Source organism: Delphinapterus leucas, chromosome 17, assembly GCF_059928025.1.
Source record: "Delphinapterus leucas isolate spDelLeu-1000000601 "Yukka" chromosome 17, BTC_Dleu_Yukka2, whole genome shotgun sequence".
Classification (NCBI taxonomy): Eukaryota; Metazoa; Chordata; class Mammalia; order Artiodactyla; family Monodontidae; genus Delphinapterus; species Delphinapterus leucas.
The window spans coordinates 30,338,926-30,365,602 of NC_143145.1; the positions used below are offsets into that span (position 1 = coordinate 30,338,926).

A 26,677-nucleotide genomic window follows, 5' to 3' on the forward strand; every position below is an offset into this window, starting at 1 on the left:
CCCGCGCCTGGCCACCGCGACCACGGCGCTTGGGTATCCCACTGTAGGACCAAAGGACCGAAGAGCGCGCCTTTAACCCTGCACCCTCGGGAACTGTGGAGCTCTTTTCTTTTCCGGAGCGCCCGCGCAAAGTCCTTTCCCCCGGGTCGGAGCCTATAGGTCTGCAGAGATTGCTAATTCACTGATTGTAATCACCTTCCTCTCCAAGTTGCAGGCAGCTGTGCGCTTGGGGTTAAGCTGCTCCGCAGCTCCTGCCAGGCAGTGAGTTCGCTTCCCCCCTCCCTCCCCTTCTTAAATTGGGACGCGTGAAGAGGCAGCTGCCTCCCTGGGCCTCTCTCCACCCGGCTTCTCCTCCTCGTCTCTCAGGTTCAAGGCGGAAAGATGCTGGTTGCGCCGAACTGACCAGTGCAGGCCCCTGGGCTAGTGGCGACTCCCCCTCGGCGTCTTCCTCAACAGCGCGGACGGCGCCGGCTCCTCGGATGAGCCCTCCAGTTCCCCGACTTTGAGAGGCGTCTCTCCCCCGCCCGACCGCCCAGATGCAGTTTCGTCTCTTCTCCTTTGCCCTCATCATCCTGAACTGTATGGATTACAGCCACTGCCAAGGCAATCGATGGAGACGCAGTAAGAGAGGTGGGTTCTACCCTGCCGGAGGCGCGTGGGGTCGGGGTCGGGGGCGCGGGTGGTGGCGCTCGCTCAGGGGCTCAGGTGGGCAGGACCGTGCCCTCCACCCCCCGCCATTGCGCGCCACCGCTCCCCGCTTTCCGGTCTCCAGAGCTCTGCCGAACGCTGTCTTTTCCGTGCTCAGAAGGCGCGGCGAGCCGGAGCGAGACGCGCGGCGAGCCGGGCGTCCTGCGGGAGTTCAGGGCTGAGCGGCGCGGTCCGTACCCACGTTGACTGCCGAGCTTCTACTTCTGAACTCTTCTCTCTTTCGGTCTCTCTCTTTTTTTAAGCCTGGCATCCTTTTTTCTTGTTCTTTTTGTCTTTTTCTCTTTTTAGCCCTCTCAACCATCTTCCTTGCAGCTCATCTTTCTCTACATTCACCACCCACGTGCGCCCTGAGTCCTGACCCCAGATAGCTTTGGACACGGCCTACTACTCGGCGTGTGTGTGTGTGTTGGGGTGTGTGTGTATGTCTGTGTCTGCGCGCGTGTGTGGGATCGAGAGCTGGGGAGGGTTACCAAGTCGATGTGGAGGACCTGCATTTCTAGGAAAAGAGCAACATTGATTTCTTTTTCTGGTCTCTAAGACTAGGTGGGATGACGTACTGAACTTAGCGCATTGAGCGGCAACTCGTGCGCAGGTTTTTTTGGGGGGAACGCTTGCTTGCAGGGTGATGTTTTGGAGACAGGCCCGACTTTGCCCTCTCTCTTTACTCCCCTCAAAAGCAGCTACTTCTGAGAGAAGTGCCGGCGCTCAGTGAAACTCACTTGCGGCTTTTTGACCTCCTCCTTCCTCTCCATCACCTGTGTGCACTGCGGGGAGGCGAGTGGAAGCCTTCAGAAAGGTTTCAGAAAGCTAGATTTCCTGATGATTTAGTGCGCCTGTATTTCTGTCTCCGAGTTCTGCTGCGGCTGCAGCTAGTCCAACTGCGTTTTAGGGGAAGGGCTGCTAAACACTGTTAAGTCCCCTGAAGGATTTAAACGCAAACCTCAACACCCCCTCTCCCAGCACGCACAGCCCCACCTTGCAGTACTGCCTCATGGAAAGTGCACAGCAGCCCCTTAGAGTTTATCCGTCTTGGTCGTGCAGTTTGGACTTTTGCGCAGTTAGAATTTGCCTTGAGGTTAACAGATTTTGATTTTTCTGGGATATGAACGTCTCGCTCGACTTGTGATGCGGTTTATTTACAACTCGTTTCGTGGAATCTCCAGTCCTGCATCCAGATTTTGGAGAGAGGTTTCTGCGCCCTAATTTTTCAAAGCTTTTTGGGACGTCTTTAAGCTGTTCTCACCTACCCGCAGGGCTGAAGGTTGGCCGGCCAGAGGGCAGAACTCAGGGTAACTTGGTGGAGTGCGATTTCCGCCGCCTCTGCTCTCCAGTTGACACTATGGAGCTGTGGTTTATGAGAAGGATACCCCTTTCTCTCGCCCTCATTTCTCTTACTCTCCTTGTCTTTCATTTCTGACATTTGGAAAATGCTTACTTTCAGAAGTTTTTCTGAATAAATGTACTAGGGAGGAATTTCTTCCCAGAGGCCATGAAAGTTTGATACTGATATCAGTCTTGCCAAAGTCCCTTTCCATCTCCTTCACCTCCCCTCTGCCTCCTTTCTCCACTCCGGTATCTTCTTTCCAGGTATCGCTCGGTAGAGCTGACAATTTTTGATTACACTGGTCTAAGTGGTCAAAGTGTTTGGAGAGGCTTCCCTACACCCCACACCCCCTGCCCCCAAGTAGACACTGCAGCCTATTTGGTTGAAAAGACTAAAGTGCTTTAAAATGTTCAAAATACAAACTATCTAAACTCCTTTGCCAAATTCTTGTTTATTAGATGACTTGCTAATTCAGCGATGTCTTTCTGATCCACATTGCCTGCCCCATTGTGGTTGAATTGGGAAGAATCGAACATGTTGCTTTAGTAGAACTTAATGCAGAGATGCTCTTTGGTGGAACATGACATTACAGCACTCCTGCGGCCAGAAGCGATACTGCATGCTTTCCTTTCCAGTGCCATCTCCAAAGTTCTGCCTATACCTCCTCCTATATCTGATGCAAAACCTATTTGTTTCAAAGCTGCTTGAGCAAAATCTCATGGCAGTTACCACCACATCCCCAAGTGCTGACGTTTAGAAACCCAGTTCTAAAGTGTGCAGTAGTAACTTTTGCCAGACAAACCTTTCAATTTAATAAAATTCAAATGCTTTCAAGTACATGTAAACTGGTAAGGTTGTAAAGAAAAAATTCTATCAAAATGTGTGTGTTTTCCTTAACAGATGTCCCTTCCCAAATCTCAAGCTTCTGGCTAAAATAACTGCAACCCTTAAAAGTGACCACACTATCTGTACCAACAAAGGGCGTACTGTGTTTTTAATTAAAAGTGGAACTACTTAAAGTGCTGGCTAGACAGTGTAGGGTGATAGTAGCTTTTCTGCTTTGCAAGGAAGCTTAAGGATTGCATTGTGAGAGTATTGAAATGAATAGAGATCTAACTCAGGTTGTGTGAATTGTCCCTCTTCACAGGCTTAAGCTGGTTTTAATTGATCTCATGTCCACTGATTGATCCTGCACCAATTGTTGCGCATACCAAACAATTGGCTTTCCCAAAGGAGATTGATTTAAATTAGTTCCTTGGCGAATGCTTGACTACTAGCCAAATCATGTCAGCAGTGACAGTTGACATGCTAGAGCCTATTGTGGTACCAACATTTCCCCCTTTCCCTTTGTTTTGGAGAGTGGCAGTTAAGTATTACTTTCTAGGAAGAAAAGCGATTAGTACATTAAAAAAAGGTGTTGTGGCTTAGAAGATCAGTTATTTTCTTGGCTTTGTGCTGTGATGTCGGCAGCAGTGATACCAGGATTGGTTAGGCTAATGCCCGGGATCTGATTCTTTTTCCTTTTTTTCATATTCCATCTGCAAATAATCAAACCTTCACTGTGGAGCATTCTCAGAACTCCTTTGGCATTATGTTTAGTCTGCTCTATGATCTCAGATGCTCTATAATATCATTTTCTTAATGAAATAAAATTCTTGGCAGAGATCAGATAATTTAGTCAGTTAAAATCAATTGCATCCAGTCTGGAATAGAGAGCAAATATATCATTTAACTTTATGCTTTATTTCAAAATATGGCCAGAGGATTAGAGACTAGAATGTCAGATAAAACTGTGTATGGGAGAGACTATCATAAACAACACTAGCCATCTACTAGTCTTTTTGTCTGCTTATTTAGAAAACAAAATCATACAGTAAAAGTGCATTTGATAATCACTACTGGGGCCTGGCAGCAATACGTTTGAAAGTAAGGCACAAACACAATAGTGAGAATGAATATCTTGTAGATGGGAGACACATGCCAACGTTTTGAAACGCTGATTGACAACTCATGTTGTGTCTGTGTGGCAACTCATTGGCCCCTCACCCTCCAGTCCCCTTCAAAAACATAGTCATTATTAGCTACTGTTAACCCCTGTGGCCTGTATCTGTCTTGGGACCTCTTATGGTTTATTTGTATGGTAAACTGGGTTATCCGATTTGTCTTATTTTTTGGAACGGTTGTAAGCCACATTTCAGGCCGCATTACTGAAAGGTAGATAGACAAATCATAACTTTATTATAGTCTTCTGGGATTTCTTGAGCTTAGTATGTAGTGATTTCATTTTATATCTCCTTCATTCTGTTGATATGCGCAGTCACAGATTTACCAGAGATTTATGAAAACTTCTTGATGAAATTCTTTAAAAGCAGCAAGGCTCCCAGACATGTAATTGTGTTTCTGGTGGTCTGATGGTAGGGGGCGTGGTATGACAAGTGTTTCCCGCCAAAGCCTTTTCCCTCCTGAAGCCTCAGCTTCTCTCTCCATAACCGCTCATTTTCCTATGATTAGATTTGGCTTCTTCCATGAATCTGAAGTGTTTATCACAAATAGTGTGGTATGTTACTGGCAACTTCGGTTGTTTAAACAAAACAAAACAAAACACTACATTTCCTCTTAAACCTTATAAGGCTGAATTAATTAGTGTTTTAAAAAATCAAATGAGTAGATGTGGAGATATTTACAACTTTTACAAGTACTTTTAATGATAGCTTATTTCTCACAGTATTCTTTCAAAATACAAAATGGCACATGGAACATATTAACCTATGCTTAAAAGCTTCGGAATACATTTGTAGGCCTGCTTTTTTAAGTTTAGAGTGTTTCAGAAAAGCTCATGTGATGTTTTAACTTTGCAGCATAAATATGTTCTTTCTTTTCTTTTGTTCTTTTGTTAATAGGCTTTTCTTCCGGCATAATTCTGAGTTTTTCTGGCTAGTACCTTACCAGTGCGCAGAGGTTAGAAAGTTGCCATTTCCCCAACCAACGTCTTATTCCTCTCTTGAAATTTGGAAGTGATTCAGAATAGGTGACATTTCCTCAGGCCTCCACTTATTCTGGCTTTCGTTATCTGTTTATAAAACTAGCTTGGGTCGAATCCAATGTTTACAGAAATCACAAGTTGGAGACGACACTTCTAATTTCTTTTTTTTTTTTTAATAGATTTTATTTATTTATTTATTGGCTGCGTTGGGTCTTCTGTTGCTGTGCGCCGGCTTTTTCTAGTTGCTGCGAGCTGGGGCTACTCTTGGTTGTGGTGCGCGGCTTCTCATTGCTGTGGTTTCTTTTGTTGCAGAGCACGGGCTCTAGGTGCGCGGCTTCAGTAGTTGTGGCACATGGGCTTAGTTGCTCCGTGGCATGTGGGATCTTCCCGGACAGGGATTGAACCCGTGTCCCCTGCAATGGCAGGAGGATTCTTAACCACTGCGCCACCAGGGAAGCCCCGATGCTTCTAATTTCTTAATGCAAAACTACGTCTTGATTTATTCAGAGACTAACTGGACAGTTTATAGATTATCCGGGCTTTTTACTTCTTTTCTTCCAACTGACTGCCTTTTGAACCAATTTTTTTTTTTTTTCCTGGAAATAAGCACTCTTACCCCTCCCAAGTTCAGGAAAGAGATGACAGACAAATCATTTGACAGAATGACCCTGCTAAAAGGAGGTGGTAAGCTCTGAGATAAAAATAAGTTTAAAATGTTCTTTTTTCAAAATGTCATGATGGTCACTATTTTTTTCCCCATTATCTGCCACAATCAAGGATTGACCATTAGATACAGTGTTGCATGTCGTATTTATACATTTTCACAATTTTAGCTGGAATAAATATGGAAGGCACTAATTAATACAGTACATAAATAGTATATAATTATATATGATAGAGAAGGCATATCTACTTACATGCATATACGTACGTGTATTTGTAGGTATGTGGGGTGGGGCATGGTGTAACTATGGAGAATTGGGTTTTTGTAACTAAAAAGGATTTTTACTCGTCTTTCCCATTTTTCATCTTTTTCTCAGGACAACAGGGCAGGACAGGGGTAGGTGGGGGGGCTGAGGACTAGAGGAGGGAATGGATAAGGATACGGTGTTTTTATTCTTTCCAAGACCCACCCCCCCATGTATCCTTCTCTCCTCTAGGACCTTTCTGTATCCAGTCACCCTCTTTTCAAGCCTGCTGCTATCCCGCCATCCTAAAATTCCTAATTTCCTTCTTTCTCACCTTACTTTCCAATCTTTTTCTTGACTTCAACCCTTCTCTTGTCTTGCCTAATAATCCGCTTTCATTCACTCACTTGTCAGTCTGTCACAATCTGGCTTCTACCTCCACCATTTCATCGAAAGGGTTTTCTTAATGGTCATCCATGCTCACTACTCACCTCAGTGCCAACCCTGCCAACGTTACAGCCCTCCCGTCACTGAGATTATCACTCCTTTCCAAAGAAAGTCTCTTCCTTTGGTTAGTGACACTGCACTCTAGTTTCACCTCCCATATTCTGCACATTTTTCTTCTTTGGTCCCCTCATTCGGAGTAGGTGTAGGCTCCTATTTCTTTACCTTTATTCTTTCCCTTGGGGAATTTTATCCATCCCTTTATCCTCAACTGCCTTTTCCATGTAAAGTCCTTCAATTCTATCCCCCTTTTTTTTGAACTCCGGATTATGTTACTCTCTGATTTCCCAACTACTGCCATATGGATAAATATTTCATGCACCCTCGTATATGGATAGGTATTCCATTCCATGCACATTCAGTCTTGACAACTCAATTCCTCTTCTATGTGTGGAATTACTCTTCCTCTCCCAAATGTGTTCCTGTACCTGTGTTCCTTTTTTCTGTTCAGGGGTTTCTGTGCGTCAAGGCTGGAAGCCTAACTGTAGTCTTTGACTTTCCTATTGTCTCTTTTGTTGGTTTGTTCAGTCTTAGCGGGTATCAGAAATGTTGTTTACGTCTACCCCATACTCTCCATTCCCAGAGGTATTTCCTAGCTCAGGTCCTCACTGACTCATTTCCCATCATCCACTTCTTCCTCACTCCATCCTTTACAATGCTGCCACATTGAATTTTTCTCAATGTGATCCACAGATCTGATCATGTTACTTCTTTGCTAATAAACCTCAAACCTCCCAGGTCTCCATATTGACTGCAGAATAAATTCCAGCTTCTTTCACTTTACATTCAAGGGTACTCTACCATCTGACCACAGCCTGTTTCCAACCTTCCACCACCACGAAAGCACTGTGTGCTTAAGCTACACCATATGAGTTCATTGCCAAGCATACCGTTATGTTTTCATGTTTTTGGGTTGTCGAGCATGTGGTGGTGCCCAGCTAAATAAAACGTCACCGTTTCTGTGAAGCCTTCCTGGAATTTTCCCTAAAAGCTTTCTTAGCTTTTCATGCTACTCCTAAAGGACTCTCATTTCCCCCTTTATTTTGGCTACTTTGCCACATGTGTCATCTTTACTATATTTTAAGCTCCTCTAGGGCAGAACTTTGGCATATTCATCTTAATACTCCCCAAACCAGGCCAACTAGAGTGCTTCCTCCACAAGCTGTGGCTGAACAAAAAGTCAGTGATGATGAGATTTTGTTGTTTGCCCTTAAAATAATGCTAATGACTTAATGAGAAATGTTTTTCTTTTCAATTCGAAGTTCTTTGGGCATAGTTGAAGTTTGAATGAATAATTAGGATAATAGGTATAATTTGATTATTTACTATTCTTTTTTAGAGTTTAAAGATGAGCAACACTGATGTATAAAAGCATCCCAGTCTAGCCTTCAGAATTTCGGAGTGCACTAGAGCTTGCGTGTGTATTCACATACCTGTTTATTATTTGAATGATAGAGCATCCCAAATGGTGGGTGAGTTTGGACAGGGGAGGGGGGAAACTCTGTGGGAGTCACCCATATCTAAAAAATACTTCTAAACGAAGGACCAATAAAGGATTTTCATCCCCAAACACTTTGTATGAATAATTATTTAGAGAAAAAAGAAAGTAGCATTTATCTTCTTAAAAGGCAGTCATATTAGTAACATAAATAAATTAGCGCAGGCAAACGTTCAATCTTATATTTATGACTTTAGAATAATAAATATAGCAGTGTAGACATACCTGTGAGAGACACAGGTGTGTGTGTGTGTGTCTGTGTATGTGTGTATTTTAGAACAAGTTCTTCTGTAGGTGTGAGTAGACTACATAGTTTTTTGTATAGTGCCTTCCAGGAGAGCACTGACATTTTGCTACCCTTTGAAGGAGGCGAGACTGGTTTAACTAACAAAGAAGGTGAGCTGCTTACTGAAATGTATAATTTAAAAAACTAATTTTTAAGTGGAAGAAAGCTTAGAACTAGAATCCAACTCCCCCGATTTCACTGGCTTTTCCTGTACACAGTACACTTTGAACATCAGTGTTCGTTTCAAAAGAAGAAATCACCTTTAAGCCCATTCAAAAGTTCTTTGGACCCAGAGTTTTACTGAGCCTCAGAACTTCCTACAACTCATAATTACGCCACTAAAGTAACTGGTATTAAGGAACCGAAGGCTGAGTGGGTGGAGTAACTGAGGTGTAAGACCATAAGTGTGATAACTTGCATACTTGTGTTGCTAAATTTTTTTATCAGTGTTCTTGCATATGAATTATAGGAACTTCTTTTATTTCTGGTACTCCCATAGCCAGAACAAATATCTGTGTGTCTGTGGGTGTGTGCTTATGTATCAATATGTTTGTTTGTAGGTGTGTATATATGAATTTTGTACATACACTTATGTGTTATGTATCACATAAGTGTTATGTATCATAACACCATCATATCAGCATAGCCAATCAAGGTTAGAGAAAAGCTAGTAAATATTATTATTTTTACTCTTAAAATGTAGAGAAACTAATTGTAGGTAGCTCTCCACCTTGTCATTTGGGGAAAACCTTTACAATTTACTTAAAACCATTTGATTTTCATCACCTGCTGAAGGATATTAAGAGCACTTATAAAACAGCTGGTTCTGCACGTTTCTTTTGAGCAAGGCTTCTTAACTTGGGGTCCAGAGATGGGGCCAGGGTTTTTGTGAGTCTCCTGAAATTAGATGCAAAACGTTTTCTGTTTCTTTTTAGCATGTAAAGAGAGGATCTAGAGCTTTCACTGAGGTCTTAAAGTGGCCATGGTTCATCTTTCTGTCAACAGGTTAAGAAGCATTGGTTAAAGAAATAGGAGGTAGACCTTGTTAAGGAGCATGATGCCAACTGGCTGCTTCAAATTGACATAAACTTTTAGGAAACAAGTGTGTATTTTCCATATGTGGGTGTCCAGCCATTTGCCATGTGTATAATCCACAATGTGAGGACACATTGGAAACACTATCTCAAGACTTATTTCAGTAAATAATTACTTGGCTAATAATACCTTTCTCAAAGGCAATAGTTGTTAAATTCTATTTCCCTAAAAAGTTTATAAAAGTACAAAATAAACACAGAATAAGGGGTTCTGTTAAAGCTTCTCATATAGTCTAATTTTTATCTCATTAATAAAACAGTAATATAAAGTTTTCGAAATCAGTGTTGCAATTTTCCAGCTGACGATGTGCAGTGCTGGCATTGATAGGATTTGTATGTATCACACTGCCAGTTCACAGACTGGCCAGAACCAGGCTTAGCACTCTTCAATTCTGGCCACGTAGGCTTCTACAAGATCCTTGCTGCTGGGTCAGCACACTTAGAATTTTTCTACCGTGATGGCCTTCCTCTCTCACCTATCACTGGATTCAGCAATCCAACCAGCCACGTAGCAGTTAAAACACACAGAGAGATAGAGGGCGCACTTTGCATTCTTTTCCTTGTGCTTTGTTCTCTGAAATTTTGTAGGTTTTGTGCTTGCCTTGCCCTGCCCTGCCGGCTAGGTTCAGGTGGGAAACCTGTTCTACTCTTTCCAGTAAGATTGAGGCTGTGAACAACTTGACCTCCTCATGGAGAGACAGGGAAAAGGAACAAGTAAAGAGAGCTTTCAGTTTTACTGAGACTTTCTGGTTTTGGTCCCTAGTCTCCTTTTGACAAGACCTTCTCGCCAAAAGGCAGACTTGACCAAACTCACAGTTTTAATATCTGTGAGGCAGATATTAAAGCTAGAGGTTGTGTTAACCGGGAGGTGGATTCCAGCTTCTATAGCCACTTTGGAAAACATTAGTTTTTCTTTTTTTAATTTAATTTATTTAAATTAATTAATTAATTTTTTCCTTTTTTTTTTAAAGAATGTTTTCCGTAAAGTGCATGCCTAAAAATTTAAGCAATTGGTAAAATTCGGAGTTGACCAAACGACTCCAAGTTAGTACTTCCCAATTGTTTGCCAAATTCTTTAATCTTTATGTAGAGACCCATTTCATTCAATGGATCTCTCACACTGCAACCCTTTGAGAATGATAAAAATTGTCTGATCCTATCTTGAAAATCTCAAGTTTAATTTTTTTTAGGTTCTCTTTCCCCTTCACGTAATAATGTCTGACATAGGATTTAAAAATTCTCTGGCCCTTCATTGTTGATCACCTTACATTCTGTGTTCTAATGCCTCTTTCTTGGGTTTTGGGAACTCCCTGGCGGTCCCGTGGTTAGGGCTTGGTGCTTTCACTGTGTGGGCCGGGTTCAATCACTGGTCGGGGTGGGGAAACTAAGATCCCGCGAGCTGAGGAGCAGCGCTTCCAAAAAAAAAAGGCTGGCTTTTAATGTTGAAGACATTTGTGCTATATCTTCATTAACCTTCCTGTGTATCTATGTATTGATAGTAGACCAGGTTTCAAGTTGAGTCATAGCTGGGTTAATATTCCCATGATCGAGTGACGTGTCCTGTGCCCATCACACCCTTCCCCTCTGCCACCCCACCCCCACCCCATAGCCCTTTAGAGTGACTGTGGTATTCATCATTCTCAGGTGTTCCACTGCTATAACTGATCTTTGAGGACTCTGCACTGAATGATCCCAGTGGCATGGGAAGAATTGTACCTGGGGCTCCCAGGTCACCATCCTTAAATATAAATTAAAGCAGTCCTAGTCTGTGACTTGTCCTCTGGGTAGTTCTTGTAGGTGGAAGAATATCTTGTTAAAATTCTAATTTTTGACACTTGCTTCTTGATGATGTTTTAGAGGATCACTTCTTTGGAAGTGTGTGTATGTATGTGTGTTTAAGGGTCAGGTTTACAGGATATTTTGAGGGACTCCTGGGTATTAGTTCTGAGCTCTAAGTCAATATGAAGACATGGCAGAGAATAGCTGTAGGTGGAGTGAATAGAAAGAGCAAACATTAAACTTTTCTGTTGACACAAGGATCCGGGTATCTGTCTGATGCTTAGAGAGAAATCAGGGCTGTCCTACCCAAAGCGTTCCTTCTACTGGTGAAATATACCTCGTGGTTACTATCCTTCCATCAACTTAGTATTATAGAGAAACTTTGTTAGGGATAGGAGACTAATTTGAAAAACCAAATGTTGTTTGATGGTGGACAGCAGTGGTTCCCAGAAGTGTGATTAGTGGGTTGAGGTTAGTTTGTTGTGGAGCCTCGGAAAGCCGTTCACACCACTCCTGGGGGTCAATAAGTCATGTACTGGCTGATGTGATTCTTGACTGAATCTATCAATTATGAAAGATTTCTTTGCCCCTCTCCCTTTGAATAATACTATCCTGAAAATTGATCTAGAGCTTGGCAATTGTCTCTTGAAAATTGATTGTCCAAAGTTATGAATTTTGTGCACTTTAATTGTTCTCTCGTGTAGAAGTAAAAATAATTAGTTCTTTGCAGCTGCTGTGGGTGATCTCAACATGATTTTGACTTGAAAGCGACTCAAAATGAGTAATAACTGTTCTAAAGGCTTTGGCAAGCTTAAAGTAGTCATCTTTTTTGTTGAATTCTGGGAAAGAGTTTTGAAGAAATGGGAGAGTCTGGACCTAGAGAGAGGAAGAAAGAACAGGATCACTCCCTTGCAAGACTTGAGACCTGTCACATGGAAAAAGGGTGTAATTCGTTCTTCCCTTGGGATTAAGGCAAAATGAAGGAGGCTCATAGGGAGGAAGATTATGGCTTATATTCAGGAAACTATCCACTCATGTAAAAGACCCTTGATGCCCCGAGTCATTGGAAACTGCCCTTTTCCAGCAGCAGAGGGTATCTCTTAAGAGTGTTGTAAAGCCAGTGGCTGTATTGAGTGTAGAGAAACCTTGAAGGGCCACTCACACCATAAGAGCCATGATGAGCACATCTGCAATGTATCTGGCATCTAATATTTAAATAGAAATTCTTGTTGACAATTATTCAACTCAAATTATAAGACCCAAATAATGTCCTTCCTAAATAGAGAACAGTAAACAAAATTACTTCTTTAGATTCTGCATCACATGCCTCTGTCATCTTTCTAAACTTCAGTAATAAATAGTATTATACATATTGAAGTCTAATCTGAATTCCTAAAACAGAAAAGATGTATCTCTCAAGTCTTACATGACCAGGATGTCAATTTCGAGAATGTTTCTTTATAAGAAGGTCAGATTTCAATGCAACTATAACCAGCATGGGTTATGCCATACAAACACTTTGCTTTCTTTAATGGGGTTACTAGACTGGAAGATAAAGAGCATTGGACAAAAGTTCATTAATAATAACACTTTGCACTTATGAAAGCATAATAGGGTTAAAAATTCTTTTGGAACAGGTAGAGAAATGAACATATATCATCTTCTGTTACTTACTTGAATTACATTTGACAGAGTGGTGAGTAATGGATTGATGTGCACTTTGCAGGAAGCCTCTGGCATAGTAAAGGACCCTCTCTTCAGCCTAGTTTGGAACAATATTTTCTTAATGATTAGGTTGAAAACAGATGGGCATGCCATCCACACTTTTGCATAATATGAAGTAGAAGAGGACATTTAAAAGCTCGGTTGACGTTACAAAAAGATCTCGGTGGCTGGGAATGGCAGGATGAAATCTTTTTTTTTTTAAACATCTGTATTGGAGTATAATTGCTTTACAATGGTGTGTTAGTTTCTGCTGTATAACAGAGTGAATCAGCTATACATATACATATATCCCCATATCCCCCCCTCTTGCGTCTCCCTCCCACCCTCCCAATCCCATCCCTCTAGGTGGTCACAAAGCACCGAGATGATCTCCCTGTGTTATGCAGCTGCTTCCCACTAGCTAGAAGAAAATGCAGAGTTTAGATCTTAAGATCAAGGACCCAACTATGGACGAATAGGATGTTGGAGGCAAGGGGTTACCACTGATTTTTGAGGTGACAATGTGATATAGTTGCAAAAAGAAGTTGGCTACATTAAGAGAAATATTTACCTAGATTAAAGAATGAGGCAGATGAAGGTCCTCAGCCCACACCAGTGGTTTGTTCTAGATGTCATTACTTTCAGAAGTGCATTTGCAGCACACATAATACTGTATTGATTTCCTAGGACTGTTGTAACAAAGTACCACAAACTGGATGGCTTAAAAGAATAGAAATTAATTTTCTCACAGTTCTGGAGGCCAGAAGTCCAAAATTAAGGTGTCAGCAGGTCTATACTCCCTCTGAGACTATAGGGGAGGATACTTTCTTGCTGCTTCCAGCTTCTGGGGACCCCAGATGTTCCTTACTTTGTGACAGCCTAACTCCAATCTCTGTCTTCACCTTCACACGGCTGTCATCCCTCTGTGATGGTCTCTCATCTCTTCTTATAAGAACACCGCTTATATTGGATTAAGGACCACACCAGTGACCCCATGTTAACTTAATTTCAGCTACAAAGACACTATTTCAAAATAAGGGGGGGCACAATTCAACCCATATGTCCTAACCTGTGGCAGACCTGTAGGTTCTTTAAATCCTCATTTTCACAACTCTGTGTAATAAGTATTATTATTATTAATGATACCATAAAAATAATAGTATTAAAAGAAAAAGTAATGGCAATAGAAGTATAGTAACTAGTAGAGCACCGTACATAGCCGCTCGGATTGTGAACTGCACATAAAGCAGGATATTAATGACACCCCCTGGAATTGTGCATCCAGTGGCCCTGGCGGGAGGAATGCTTTAGACACGGTTTCTGAGTGTGTAGGTTTTGGAATCGGACTCTCAAATTCCTTCCTGCCCATGACGTTCCACGAATCCAAAGGATCACCTGAGTGTGCTGATTGCATTTTTAAATAAATCCATGAATCAAATTGACTTCTTCAGCCAAAGCTGACAATTCTGTTTAACTGGCTTCCTTCTGAAGTCTACAGAACTCCAAGAGCTGTTAGCATCCTTTATGAAGTAATGTTAGTGAAGTAATTACTCAAATATCAACACGGTCTACTGTACAGTTGCTTCTGGTGTTAGAGGTATCTTAAATTAGTTCCCTCCAATACTGAGCAGTATCTAATATTGGCACTGCCAGGGAGCTGGATCTGTTCATACTTGTGTGCTATATATAAAGGACTGGTAAGAACGTACTTTTAAATGTTCTCACATTTTAAATGTGATAAATTTCAAACATACACAGAAGCAGAGAGGGTAGCATAAGACTGCCTATCACCCAGATCGAACAAATGTTGAGATTTCATCACACTAGTTTCATCTATTCCTTATATCCTTCTTAAGTTTTTATTGTTATGTGTTACAAAGCAAATCTCAGATGATACATCATTTTACCTTATCTATCTCTTACAAATACGGACATTTTCTTACCAAACCACGGTGCCATTAACATACCTAACAAAATTGCTTATTCCTTGGTAACACCTCATGATCTGTATGTCACCACACTTCATCAGTTGCCTCAACAGCATCTTTTTACAGCTGATACGGATGAATCAGCATCGATGTAACACCCACTCATTGTACTTGGTTGGTATGTCCCTCAAGTTCCTTTGATTCTAGAGCAGTACTTCCTTCCCACCCAGTTTTCCGTGCGGCTGACTCGTTGAAAAGATCAGGTCAGTTTTCTACAGAATATCTGACATTCTGGATTTTTGCTTTTGGTCCCTTGTGGGGGCCATTTGACTTCCTCTGTCCTCCATGTTTTTGTAAACTGGAAGCTCTCCTTGAAGGCTTGATTACATTCAGGTTCAACTCTTTTGGCTAGAACGCTTCACAGGTGTTGCTGTGCACTTCATGTTACAACACGTCAGGAAGCACACAACATCCCATTTTCTTAGTGATGCTGAGGTTAACCAGTGGGTTCATGTGGTAACAGCCTGATTCCTCCATTTTGAGGTTCTCATTAACCTTTCATGTAATGGTTTCTTCCCTTGATGATCTTCGTATCATCAGTTTCTTTAGGGGTTATAAAAATTTTTTTCTATTTTTATTCCTTCCACAATTATTAGCTGAAATTCTTCAATAAAAAAAGAACTGTTCCTTTTCAACCATGGATATTTTGTTAACTATGAAGCAGTTCTTAGAGAGCAGGCAATACACTTAATTCTTCCTCTTTAATTGCAGAGTAATTTTCAGAGTAATGAGTTGATGCATGTTTGGCTGGCCAGTGGGTCAACTTTGATTTGTGTCAAGCCATGGCCTGTCAGATGGAGGAGGTGAAGTCTTCCAGCAGTTTCTGCTTACTGAAACTTTAGTGGTAGAATGACATTAAAAAACTCTTTTTTTGGCTTATGCTAACAGGAATGAAATGCAAACCTTCTGAAAACCTGAATTCTATTAGACATCTTCTGATAATGTTTTCTGTTAACAGCTTTCAGAGAAGCTACTGAGTGAACATACAGTAGCTTCAGCCTAGTGTAATCTGACACTCATTGGGTAGAAAAACAGTACTTTGTGCTACTTAAACACTCTCTGGAAGGCTTAGGGAGGGGAGGAAGGAAAATATTTGAGGAGATCAACTGGATGTTGTAGAATAAAAGTAGCGTCACCTGAGAAGGATTAAAGTTTCCTCAAAGCTTGACCTGAATGGCAGCCTGCCGCCTTGAATGTGTACCCCACACCCGTCAATGGCTCGGTTTTAGCTGTGTGGTCTTTAACTTGAAGGCATATGAAGAAAGGGTCTAGAGGTTATGTCTTCAGTGCAAAAGTGGCAGTAAAAGTTGTAAAAAAAAAAAAAAAAATTCCTCCTACTTATTCTGCAGGTAGTTCTTGCTAATTACAGAAATCTTTCCTTTATCCATTTAAAACCCTAGCTCATTGCTACTAATTAAGTTACCGTTGATATTTGTTTCACCTGTTGAAAGATATCTATAACATCTACATTTAATAATTTTATTATTTAATGAAGTTGAAAGTTTAATTCACACAAATGTCTGTTGGGAGAAGTAGATAAGAGCATGCTAGAAGTTTTGAACATAAACACATTTAGTACATGGCTCATGAAAACAAACCTGTTGCTAGAGAAATACAACCCGGTAGGTGTGTGCTCTTCTTAGAAGTAAAGTGCCTTTGCGGTGTTTTTTGTTTTGTTTTTTTTAACATCTTTATTGGGGTATAATTGCTTTACAATGGTGTGTTAGTTTCTGCTTTATAACAAAGTGAATCAGTTATACATATACATATGTTCCCATATCTCTTCCCTCTTGTGTCTCCCTCCCTCCCACCCTCCCTTTGCAGTGTTTTTAAAAGCAGAAAGTATTGTGAGCTGAAGAAATTGGTTATATTGCAAGTCGGGGAAAGAGAACTGGCAAGGCACCTAGCTGCTTCTACTAATGATCCTTGAGAATGACTTTTCCTTCCTTCAACCTGTACATTTTTAAGTGAGAAAACAAATGAGCTATATCCACTAATTAGGGCCAGTAGTTCATGTCCCATTTTTTCACTTAGTTTTGAAATGTATTTTGGTAATAAACCCTCATCTTGCTGAGATATTTAGGTGTTTTGTCTTGGAAGTAAGTGGTAAAGACTTTGCACTGTGTTCATATAAGTCATTGGTTTAAAAACCACTAACTGCAGAATTTCTTATGGATATAATTCCAACATTTATTTATTGTTGAAAATTTGGAAAATAGAGAACAAAACAATGAAGAAAACAAAACTACCAATAATCTTCCCACTCAGCAGTAACCACTGTTAACATTTTGTTTTTTATCCTTCTAGCTATTTCCACCCCTCGTACATAAATATAAGATTTTAAAACTTAATACATCATAAAGCACATATTCGTACCTATTTTAATGATGTGTCTGCTTCATAAGTCATTGTTTACCATGACATTTTAAAATCCATTTCCTTATCATTGGGCAGATAAACATCTCAATATTAAGTTTTCAGTATTATTAATAATGCTGCTATGAACCTCCTTGTACTGTACATCTTTTCCCACATCTCTTTTCCTTAGGAATCATTCACCGAACTAGATATAATAATTAATATACTTTAACCATTACATTTATTGAGCACTTACTCTGTGCCAATCATAGTTCTTTGTGCTACATGTTATTTAATTCTCAAATGGCCTTGTGAGGTAGGCTGTATTTTTCTTCCCATTTTATAAAGGAATAACCTGAGGCACAGGAGGGTAAGTAATTTACCCAAAGTCACAGAACTACCAAGAACTAGTAAGTGGTAAAGCTGGAATTTCAGTCTAGGCATTTTGACTCAGCCATGCTCTTAGCCACCAAGATGGAGAGGTGACGCTTTTGACCTTATTGCCAGTTGTTCTCCAGAATATGGTACTGATTCTTATTCTGTAGGTGGGACATGGTGTGCATATGGCCTTGAGCCTTTGATACTATATTTTAAAAAACATCTTGTTGGATTATTCCTGTTGAGAATAGAAAGAAGTATCTCCCTTACCCTCAAGAAGCTCACTATTTAAATAGAAAAAAACATTCTCTTTCATTCCCCCCTGGCTTCATATAACATTAATATTCACTTAGTTGCATAAATCTTTATCCCTTTTTTTCCTCATCAATACCTATGATTTCTATACCTCTCTCCAGTATATTTTAAATCCTTCTTCTTCTGCATCTATTGCCATTTTGTAGACCGGGTTATCACCATCTCCCTCCCAAACCACATTGGTATCCTTCCAACTGATCTCCCTGCAATCCATTCTCCAAAGGGCAGTCAGATCAATTGCTTATAAAACAAAATCTGGAGCATTTGATTCCGCCACATAAATGCTTTAGTTGGAGTTTCCAACCCAAACTCCTTACTCAGCCTGAAAGGCTATGTGTGACCTGGGCACTTTTTATTTCTCCAACCCTCCTTTTGTTATCTCAGTCCTACTCGCCTCTTCCTGTTTCTCAAACACTCTAAACTTTCCTGTCTCAGGACCTGTGCCTCTGCTGCTTACTCTGGCTAGAAAGCTCTTTTCCCATCCTCTTTGTGACGAGCTCCTTTCCAGATAACTGTATCTAAAGCAAATCATTTCTCTAGCTCTCCATTTTCTGCAGTTAAAGTATCAGGGCCAGGATAGGGTGAGGCAAGAGGGGCACCTATGGCACAAATCTAAGGCGTGTACTTGCCCAAGCCTGAGAGAGAGCGACTCCCTGCATTTCCACTGTCGGAGCCTTGCTCCCCTCACCCTAGCCCCAGCCCTACTCTATTATATCAACTATTTATTTCTTAAACACTGTAGAATTTTCTTGTCCCTTTGGTAGCAAACACTGCATATTCATCAAAACCCATTTCTTTTGCCTCTTGGGTGTGGCCATGGGCCTGAGTTTGTCATGGAAAATGTATAGAAGGGATGTTCTTACTGCTTCTAGACCTGTCACCACAAACCTCCTGTGGAGGGTCTCTCTTTCTTCTTGAGTTGGCTAACTTGGTGCAGAGGATCTAACTCCTGCCTTCTCGGAGCCCCCAGGGGACATCAGGACCACCAGGTGAATGGAGCTTAGGTCCCTGAATGACTCCGTGGAAATCTCCCTACTGCACATCTGCACCTGACTCTGTGTCAGCAGGAAGCAAAACTCCTTTTGTGTTAAAGCCACTGAAACTCTGCCATTTGCAACAACGTGGATGAATCTGGAGAGCATTATGCTAAGTGAAATAAGCCAGCCAGCCAGAGACAAATACTGCATGGGGTCACTTATATGTGGACTCTTCAAACAAACAAACAAACAAACAAAAAACCACGTCAAACTCATAGAAACAGAGCAGAAAAGTGGTTGCCAGTGACTGTAGGGAGAAATTGGTAAAAGGGTTCAAACTTTCAGTTATAAGATAAATAAGGTCTAAGGGTCTAACATGTAATGCGGCTACAGTTGATAACACTGTGCTCTCTCATTGAGATTTGCTAGAGCTTCAATGTTCTCACCAAAAAAAAAAAAAGTAAATGTGAGGAGGGATGGATGTGTTAATTAACTCGATGGGGGGGAATCCTTTCACAATGTATACACATATCAAATCATCATATTGTATACTTTAAATATATTACAGATTTGTCAATTATACCTCAATGAAGCTGGAAAAAAACCCCAGAAAAACAAAAACAGGCTAGCATTTCTTGCCTTAACTGATGCAGGCTCTCTTATCCACACCAGAGCTTTTGCAACATAAGCTCCAAAAGCATGATGACTTCGTTCGCATTGTATCTCTAGTGCCCACTACAGTGCTTAGACTGTGGGTATCAAAGAAAAAAATTTTTTAACAAATAAATGCAGAACATCAATAGCAGTATACAGGAAATTCAAGACAGAATGCTAAAAGGAGGATACAGATGAGAAACGTCTTCTGAGTTCAGAGGGGAAGGAGTAGATGATGCTCTAGGAAAAGATTTCATGAAAATGGAGACTTAACTCTTTTTGTGTGTGTGTGGTACGCGGGCCTCTCACTGTCGTGGCCTCTCCCCTTGCGGAGCACAGGCTCCGGACGCGTAGGCTCAGCGGCCATGGCTCATGGGCCCAGCCGCTCCGCGGCGTGTGGGATCCTCCCAGACTGGGGCACGAACCCATGTCCCCTGCATCGGCAGGTGGATTCTCAACCACTGTGCCACCAGGGAAGCCCGAGACTTAACTCCTAAACATAAGATTCACACTATTTATAAAGTGGTCCTTATATTTCTTAGTCACAGATGTTTTGGAAACATATCAAAGGTACAGCACAGTGATTTCACACGAAATGTATAGAATTTAATACCAACAGCTTACATATTAGGCTATATCCAATCATTTTTATAGTTACAGGTCTATAACTGGAAAATATTGAAAATTTCTTGTCCTTATTTCTTACTGATTATGCCCAATATATGTTTGAACTTTTAAGAATTTAATGCAACGCAGAAGGAATGTCTGCTTTTATTACTGATACAGTGAAATTCCTTGATGTTCAAAGTTCAGTAGATTATTTTGCTTGCCTAATGATAGAAACGTTAGTTTGGGGATAGGATCTGGTGGCATTCCTTCTAGAAATGTCTATAGGCTCTAAGGAGAGGGCATTGTGTAGCATTGTACTGTTGATGATGGAAGGGTTTTTGGTCAAGATTAAGGATTTTTAGCCCTTTTAATTAGAGAACCTGTTTTGATTTTCTGGGAAGTCTTGAGATTGTGGGCATGGAGAAGGATGGGTAAGAGTAGAGTGATTGCCGATACTGAAGTTTCCAGGCAGGTGGTGGGAGGAGGGGAAGGAGTTTTCTACCACTTGCTGTGGACACGTTTCCACAAAGAAGCCCACCCTGCAAGCCCCTGAGAACAGGATGAATTGATGGCAGCAGGTGGGTCAGGTTTTATGATCTATTAGAAGATTCAGGTATACAGGCTCTGTACCCTAGTTAAGACTAGAATGTTTAAAATCTGAGGGCTTTATTCCTACTTTTATTCTAAAGTCTCTGGCAAGGTTCACACTCTGGATGGAATGGCTGTGAGGGGCTCTTTGCCCGACCTGAATTAGCCCTGACAAGTAACTATTCACTGGCTCTGCCACGAACTCTGTGTGTGCGTGCAAGAATGTGTGTGTGTGAGAGACTGTGTGTGTATGAGTGGGTGTGAGGGAGAGTGTGTGTGTGAGAGAGTGTGGGACAGTGTGTGGGGAAGAGTGTGTGTGAGTGTGAGAGTGTGCATGAGAGAGTGCATGAGTGTGTGTCTGAGAGAGTGTGTGAGTGTGAGAGACTGTGTGAGTGTGTGCGTGAGAGTGTGTGAGACTGTGTGTGAGAGTGTAAGAGTTTGTGTGTGTGTGAGAGGGTGTGTGTGTGTGTGAGAAAGTGAGAGAGAGAACTTAAATTCACCTTTTGACTAGACATCCTGCCTATTTAGAAACAAGATTTAGACTAAATAGTCCCAAGGGTCCTTCAAACAATGAAATTCATTTTTCTATTCTTCATTTGGTCCAAATATTTGCACCCCAAATTCTTCCATTTCTTAATTACTTTGTAACATTGATCAGGTTATTTCTTCGCATCTCTCTGCCTCAGTTTTGCTGTTTGTAAAGAGAAGGTAGTGGTAGCTAGCTAATGATATTTTTTTAACGTCTTTATTGGAGTATAATTGCTTTACAATGTTGTGTTAGTTTCTGCTGTGTAACAAAGTGAATCAGCTATACATATACATATATCCCCATATTCCCTCCCTCTTGAGCCTCCCTCCCACCCTCCCTATCCCACCCCTCTAAGCGGTCAGAAAGCACCCAGCTGATCTCCCTGTGCTGTGCAGCTGCTTCCCACTAGCTATCTATTTTACATTTGGTAGTGTATATATGTCCATGCCACTCTCTTACTTTGTCCCAGTTTACCCTTCCTCCTCCCCGTGTCCTCAAGTCCATTCTCTACGTCTGCATTCTTATTCCAGTCCTGCCCCTTGGTTCTTTAGAATCTTTTTTTTTTTTTTAGATTCCATATATATGTGTTGTTCGCTAATGATTTTGTTGTAAGAGTTAAACAGAGGGTCCATGTCAAGCCCTTGGAACAGAGCCTGGCACCAAGCAAGTGTGCAGAGACTGTTTGCTGCTGCTGATTATGTTTCCCCCTTGCTTACTTTGTGTGTCTTTTTGCTCATATTTCCTCCCATCCTACGTCTCTAACAAATTCTCCATTCATGGTTTTGAAAAATTCCCTGAAATGGTGTCTTTATAAAATTAAGTCTAATGAATATTAGAGGAATACATCCCTGTTGGAAGTTTGTTCAAAATCATAGATAAGTTTGAATTTCTCAAAGGAAGCAGCTTTTTCTTTTAAACTGGCTGCTTTTGGTGAAGAACAGAAAATGTGCATGCTTAGAGATACCAAGCATTGCTAGCTAAAGTGCAAAGGTCACCTTTGAAAAAGTAGTTCAATAAAATACCTAGGAATAAACCTACCTAAGGAGGTAAAAGACCTGTACTCAGGAAACTATAAGACTGATGAAAGAAATAAAAGAAGACACAAACAGATGGAGAGATATACCATGTTCTTGGACTGGAAGAATCAATATTGTGAGAATGACTATACTACCCAAAGTGATCTACAGATTCAGTGCAATCTGTATCAAATTACCAATGGCATTTTTCACAAAACTAGAACGAAAAAATCTTAAAATTTGTATGGAGACACAAAAGACCCCGAATAGCCAAAAGAGTCCTGAGGGAGGGAAGAAAATGGAGCTGGAGGAATCAGACACCCTGACTTCAGACTACAGTACAAAGCTACAGTAATCAAGATAGTATGGTACTGGCACAAAAACAGAAATATAGGTCAATGGAACAGGATAGAAAGCCCAGAGATAAACCCATGCACCTGTGGTCAACTAATCTATGACAAAGGAGGCAAGGATATACAAAGGAGAAAAGACAGTCTCTTCAATAAGTGGTGCTGGGAAAACTGGACAGCTACATGTAAAAGAATGAAATTAGAACACTCCCTAACACCATACACAAAAATAAACTCGGATTAAAGACCTAAATGTAAGGCCAGACACTATACAACTCTTAGAGGAAAACATAGGAAGAACACTCTTGGACATAAATCACAGCAAGATCTTTTTTGACCCACCTACTACAGTAATGGAAATAAAAACAAAAGTAAACAAATGGGACCTAATGAAACTTAAAAGCTTTGCGCAGCAAAGGAAACCATAAACAAGACAAAAAGACAATCCTCAGAATAGGAGAAAATATTTGCAAACAAATCAATGGACAAAGGATTAATCTCCAAAGTATACAAACAGTTCATGCAGCTCAATATCAAAAGAAACAAACAGCCCAATCAAAAACTGGGCAGAATGTGAAAATGACTATACTACCCAAAGCAATCTGCAAATTCAATGCAATCCCTATCAAACTACCAATGGCATTTTTCACAGAACTAGAGAAAAAAATTTCACAATTTGTACGGAAACACAAAAGACCCCAAATAGCCAAAGCAATCTTGAGAAAGAAAAATGGAGCTGGAGGAATCAGACTCCCTGACTTCAGACTATACTACAAAGCTACAGAAATCAAGACAGTATGGTACTGGCACAGAAACAGAAATATAGATCAGTTGAACAGGATAGGGGGCCCAGAGATAAACCCACACACATATGGTCACCTTACCTTTGATAAAGGAGGCAAGAATATACAATGGAGAAAAGACAGCCTCTTCAATAAGTGGTGCTGGGAAAACTGGAAAGCTACATGTAGAAGAATGAAATTAGAACACTCCTTAATACTGTATACAAAAATAAACTCAAAATGGATTAAAGACCTCAATGTAAGGCCAGACACTATAAAACTCTTAGAGGAAAACATAGGGAGAACACTCTATGACATAAATCACAGCAAGATCCTTTTTGACCCACTTCCTAGAGAAATGGAAATAAAACCAAAAATAAACAAATGGGACCTAATGAAACTTAAAAGCTTTTGCACAGCAAAGGAAACCATAAACAAGACGAAAAGACAGCCCTCAGAATGGGAGAAAGTATTTGCAAACGAAGCAACTGACAAAGGATTAATCTCCAAAATACACAAGCAGCTCATGCAGCTCAATATCAAAAAAAAAGCAAACAATTCAATCCAAAAATGGGCAGAAGACCTAAATAGACATTTCTCCAAAGAAGATATACAGATTACCAACAAACACATGAAAGAATTCTCAACATCACTAATCATTAGAGAAATGCAAATCAAAACTACAATAAGGTATCACCTCACACCAGTCAGAGTGGCCATCAAAAAATCTACAAACAATAAATGCTGGAGAGGGTGTGGAGAAAAGGGAACCCTCTCGCACTGTTGGTGGGAAGGTAAATTGATACAGCCACTATGGAGAACAGTATGGAGGTTCCTTAAAAAAACTACAAATAGAACTACCATGTGACCCAGCAATCCCACTACTGGGCATATACCCTGAGAAAACCATAATTCAAAAAGAGTCATGTACCACAATGTTCACTGCAGCAATATTTACAATAGCCAGGATATGGAAGCAACCTAAGTGTTCCTCAACAGAAGAATGGATAAAGATGTGGCACATGTATACAATGGAATATTACTCAGCCATAAAAAGAAATGAAATTGAGTAATTTTAGTGAGGTGGATGGATCTAGAATCTGTCATACAGAGTGAAGTAAGTCAAAAAGAGAAAAACAAATACCATATGCTAACACATATATATGGAATCTAAAAAAAAACACGGTTCTGAAGAACCTAGGGGCAGGACAGGAATAAAGACACAGATGTAGAGAATGGACTTGACATGGGGAGGGGGAAGGGTAAGCTGGGGACGAAGTGAGAGAGTGGCATGGCCATATATTCACTACCAAATGTAAAATAGATAGCTAGTGGGAAGCAGCCACATAGCACAGGGAGATAAGCTCGGTGCTTTGTGACCACCTGGCGGGGTGGGATAGGGAGGGAGGGAGATGCAAGAGGGAGGGGATATTGGGATATGTGTATACATGTAGCTGATTTACTTTGTTATACTGCGAAAACTAACCTACCATTGTAAAGCAATTATACTCCAATAAAGATGTTAAATAAAAAAATGGGTGGAAGACCTAAATAGACATTTCTCCAAAGAAGACATACAGATGGCCCAGAGGCACATGAAAGGATGCTCAACATCACTAATTATTGGAGAAATGCAAATCAAAACTACAATGAGGTATCACCTCACACCAGTTAGAATAGGCATCATCAGAAAATCTACAAACAATAAATGCTGGAGAGGGTGTGGAGAAAAGGAACCATCTTGCACTGTTGGTGGGGATGTAAATTGATACAGCCACTATGGAGAACAGCATGGAAGTTCCTTAAAAAACCAGAAGTAGAACTACCATATGACCCAGCAATCCCACGACTGGGCATATACCCTGAGAAAACCATAATTCAAAAAGACACATGCTCTCCAGTGTTCATTGCAGCTCTATTTACAATAGCCAGGTCATGGAAGAAACCTAAATTCCCACCGACAGACATTGGATGGATAAAGAAGATGTGGTACCTATATATAATGGAATATTACTCAGCCATAAAGAGGGACAAAATTTGGTCATTTGTAGAGATGTGGATGGACCTAGAGACTGTCAAACAGAGTGAAGTAAGTAAGAAAGAGAAAAACAAATATTGTATATTGACGCATATTTGTGGAATCTAGAAAAATGGTACAGATGAACCGGTTTGCAAGGCAGAAGTAGAAACACACGTGTAGAGAACAAACATATGGACAGCAAGTGGGGAAAGGGAGCGTGGGATGAATTGGGAGACTAGGATTAACATATATACACTAATATGTATAAGATAGATAAATAATGAGAAACTGCTGTGTAGCACAGGGAACTCAACACTACTGTAGAGTAGAAATGAATACAACATTGTAAAACAACTATACCCCAATAAAAACAGAAAAATAAAAAAGTAAGGAGTTCAGAGAAACATGTTAATCTAGAACCCGAAATAAGCATATGTTCTATTTCCTGGCTTTCTATATTATCCTGTTCCTGCTTGATCCAGTTTTTATACATAGGGTTTTCTTTTTCAGTATGAAAATGAGTCACATTAGAAATACTTCACCAGCTGAAAAAGCTAAAATTTTCCTTTTTATTTTAACATATAACTTGTACTTTTTAAAAGTTATACAAAAAACCAATATTTTAACATGTATATTGCTTAGTTTGATAAAGGTTACCAAAGAACTAGGACGGAAATGCCTAAGGAAAATACTTCAGTCAACTGAAGTTTTTTCTTTAATCCTGGTTGTGTATGTGATTTAAAAAAAACAACAACCATATTTTGTTGAGATATAATTGCCATGTAAAAAGTTGTGCATATTTACCATATACAATTAGATGAGTTTGGAGATAAGTATACTCCTGTGAAACCATCACCACCATCATGGCCATAGAGATAGATGTCACCTCCCAAAGTTTCCTCCCATCTCTTTATTATTATTAATTTTGTAGTAAGAACACTTAAATTAAGATCTACCCTCTTAGTAAATTTTAAGTATTCAGTGCAATGCTGTTATCTATAAGCAGTGTGCTAACAGTGGATTTCCAGAGCTTACTTATGTGCATGTGATTTGAATTCTTTGGCGATAGTTTACTAGAAAACCACTGGTTTATGAGTCAGGAGTCCTAGGTTGGAGTTCCTTCCGGCTGGGCATCAGCTCTCACTGTGACTGGAGTCCTTGAACCTTTCTGGGTGTCATGTTCAAAGACTGAATCTGAGTACGTGAATGTTCCTCCACCTTTTGTCTCTAGAGGCTTAACTCCCTGTCTGTCTTCATTTACTGGGATAATATTCAAATCTACTTAGTTCAGCTGTTCCACTTGTCCTTTCAAAATCACAGCCCTG

The 26,677-nt window shown here is 40.5% G+C and overlaps 1 protein-coding gene across 1 annotated transcript in view; it reads left to right on the forward strand.

Annotated features, from left to right (window-relative positions):
• The first annotated feature begins 315 nt into the window (after nucleotides 1-315).
• Nucleotides 316-26,677, forward strand: part of RSPO2 (R-spondin 2) — a 161,403-nt gene continuing 135,041 nt past the window's right edge. Inside the window, exon 1 of the mRNA XM_030759888.2 lies at nucleotides 316-630. Within this exon, the coding sequence (XP_030615748.2) occupies nucleotides 537-630 (94 nt within the window). The 5' untranslated portion in view covers nucleotides 316-536. The remainder of the gene's footprint in view (nucleotides 631-26,677) is intronic.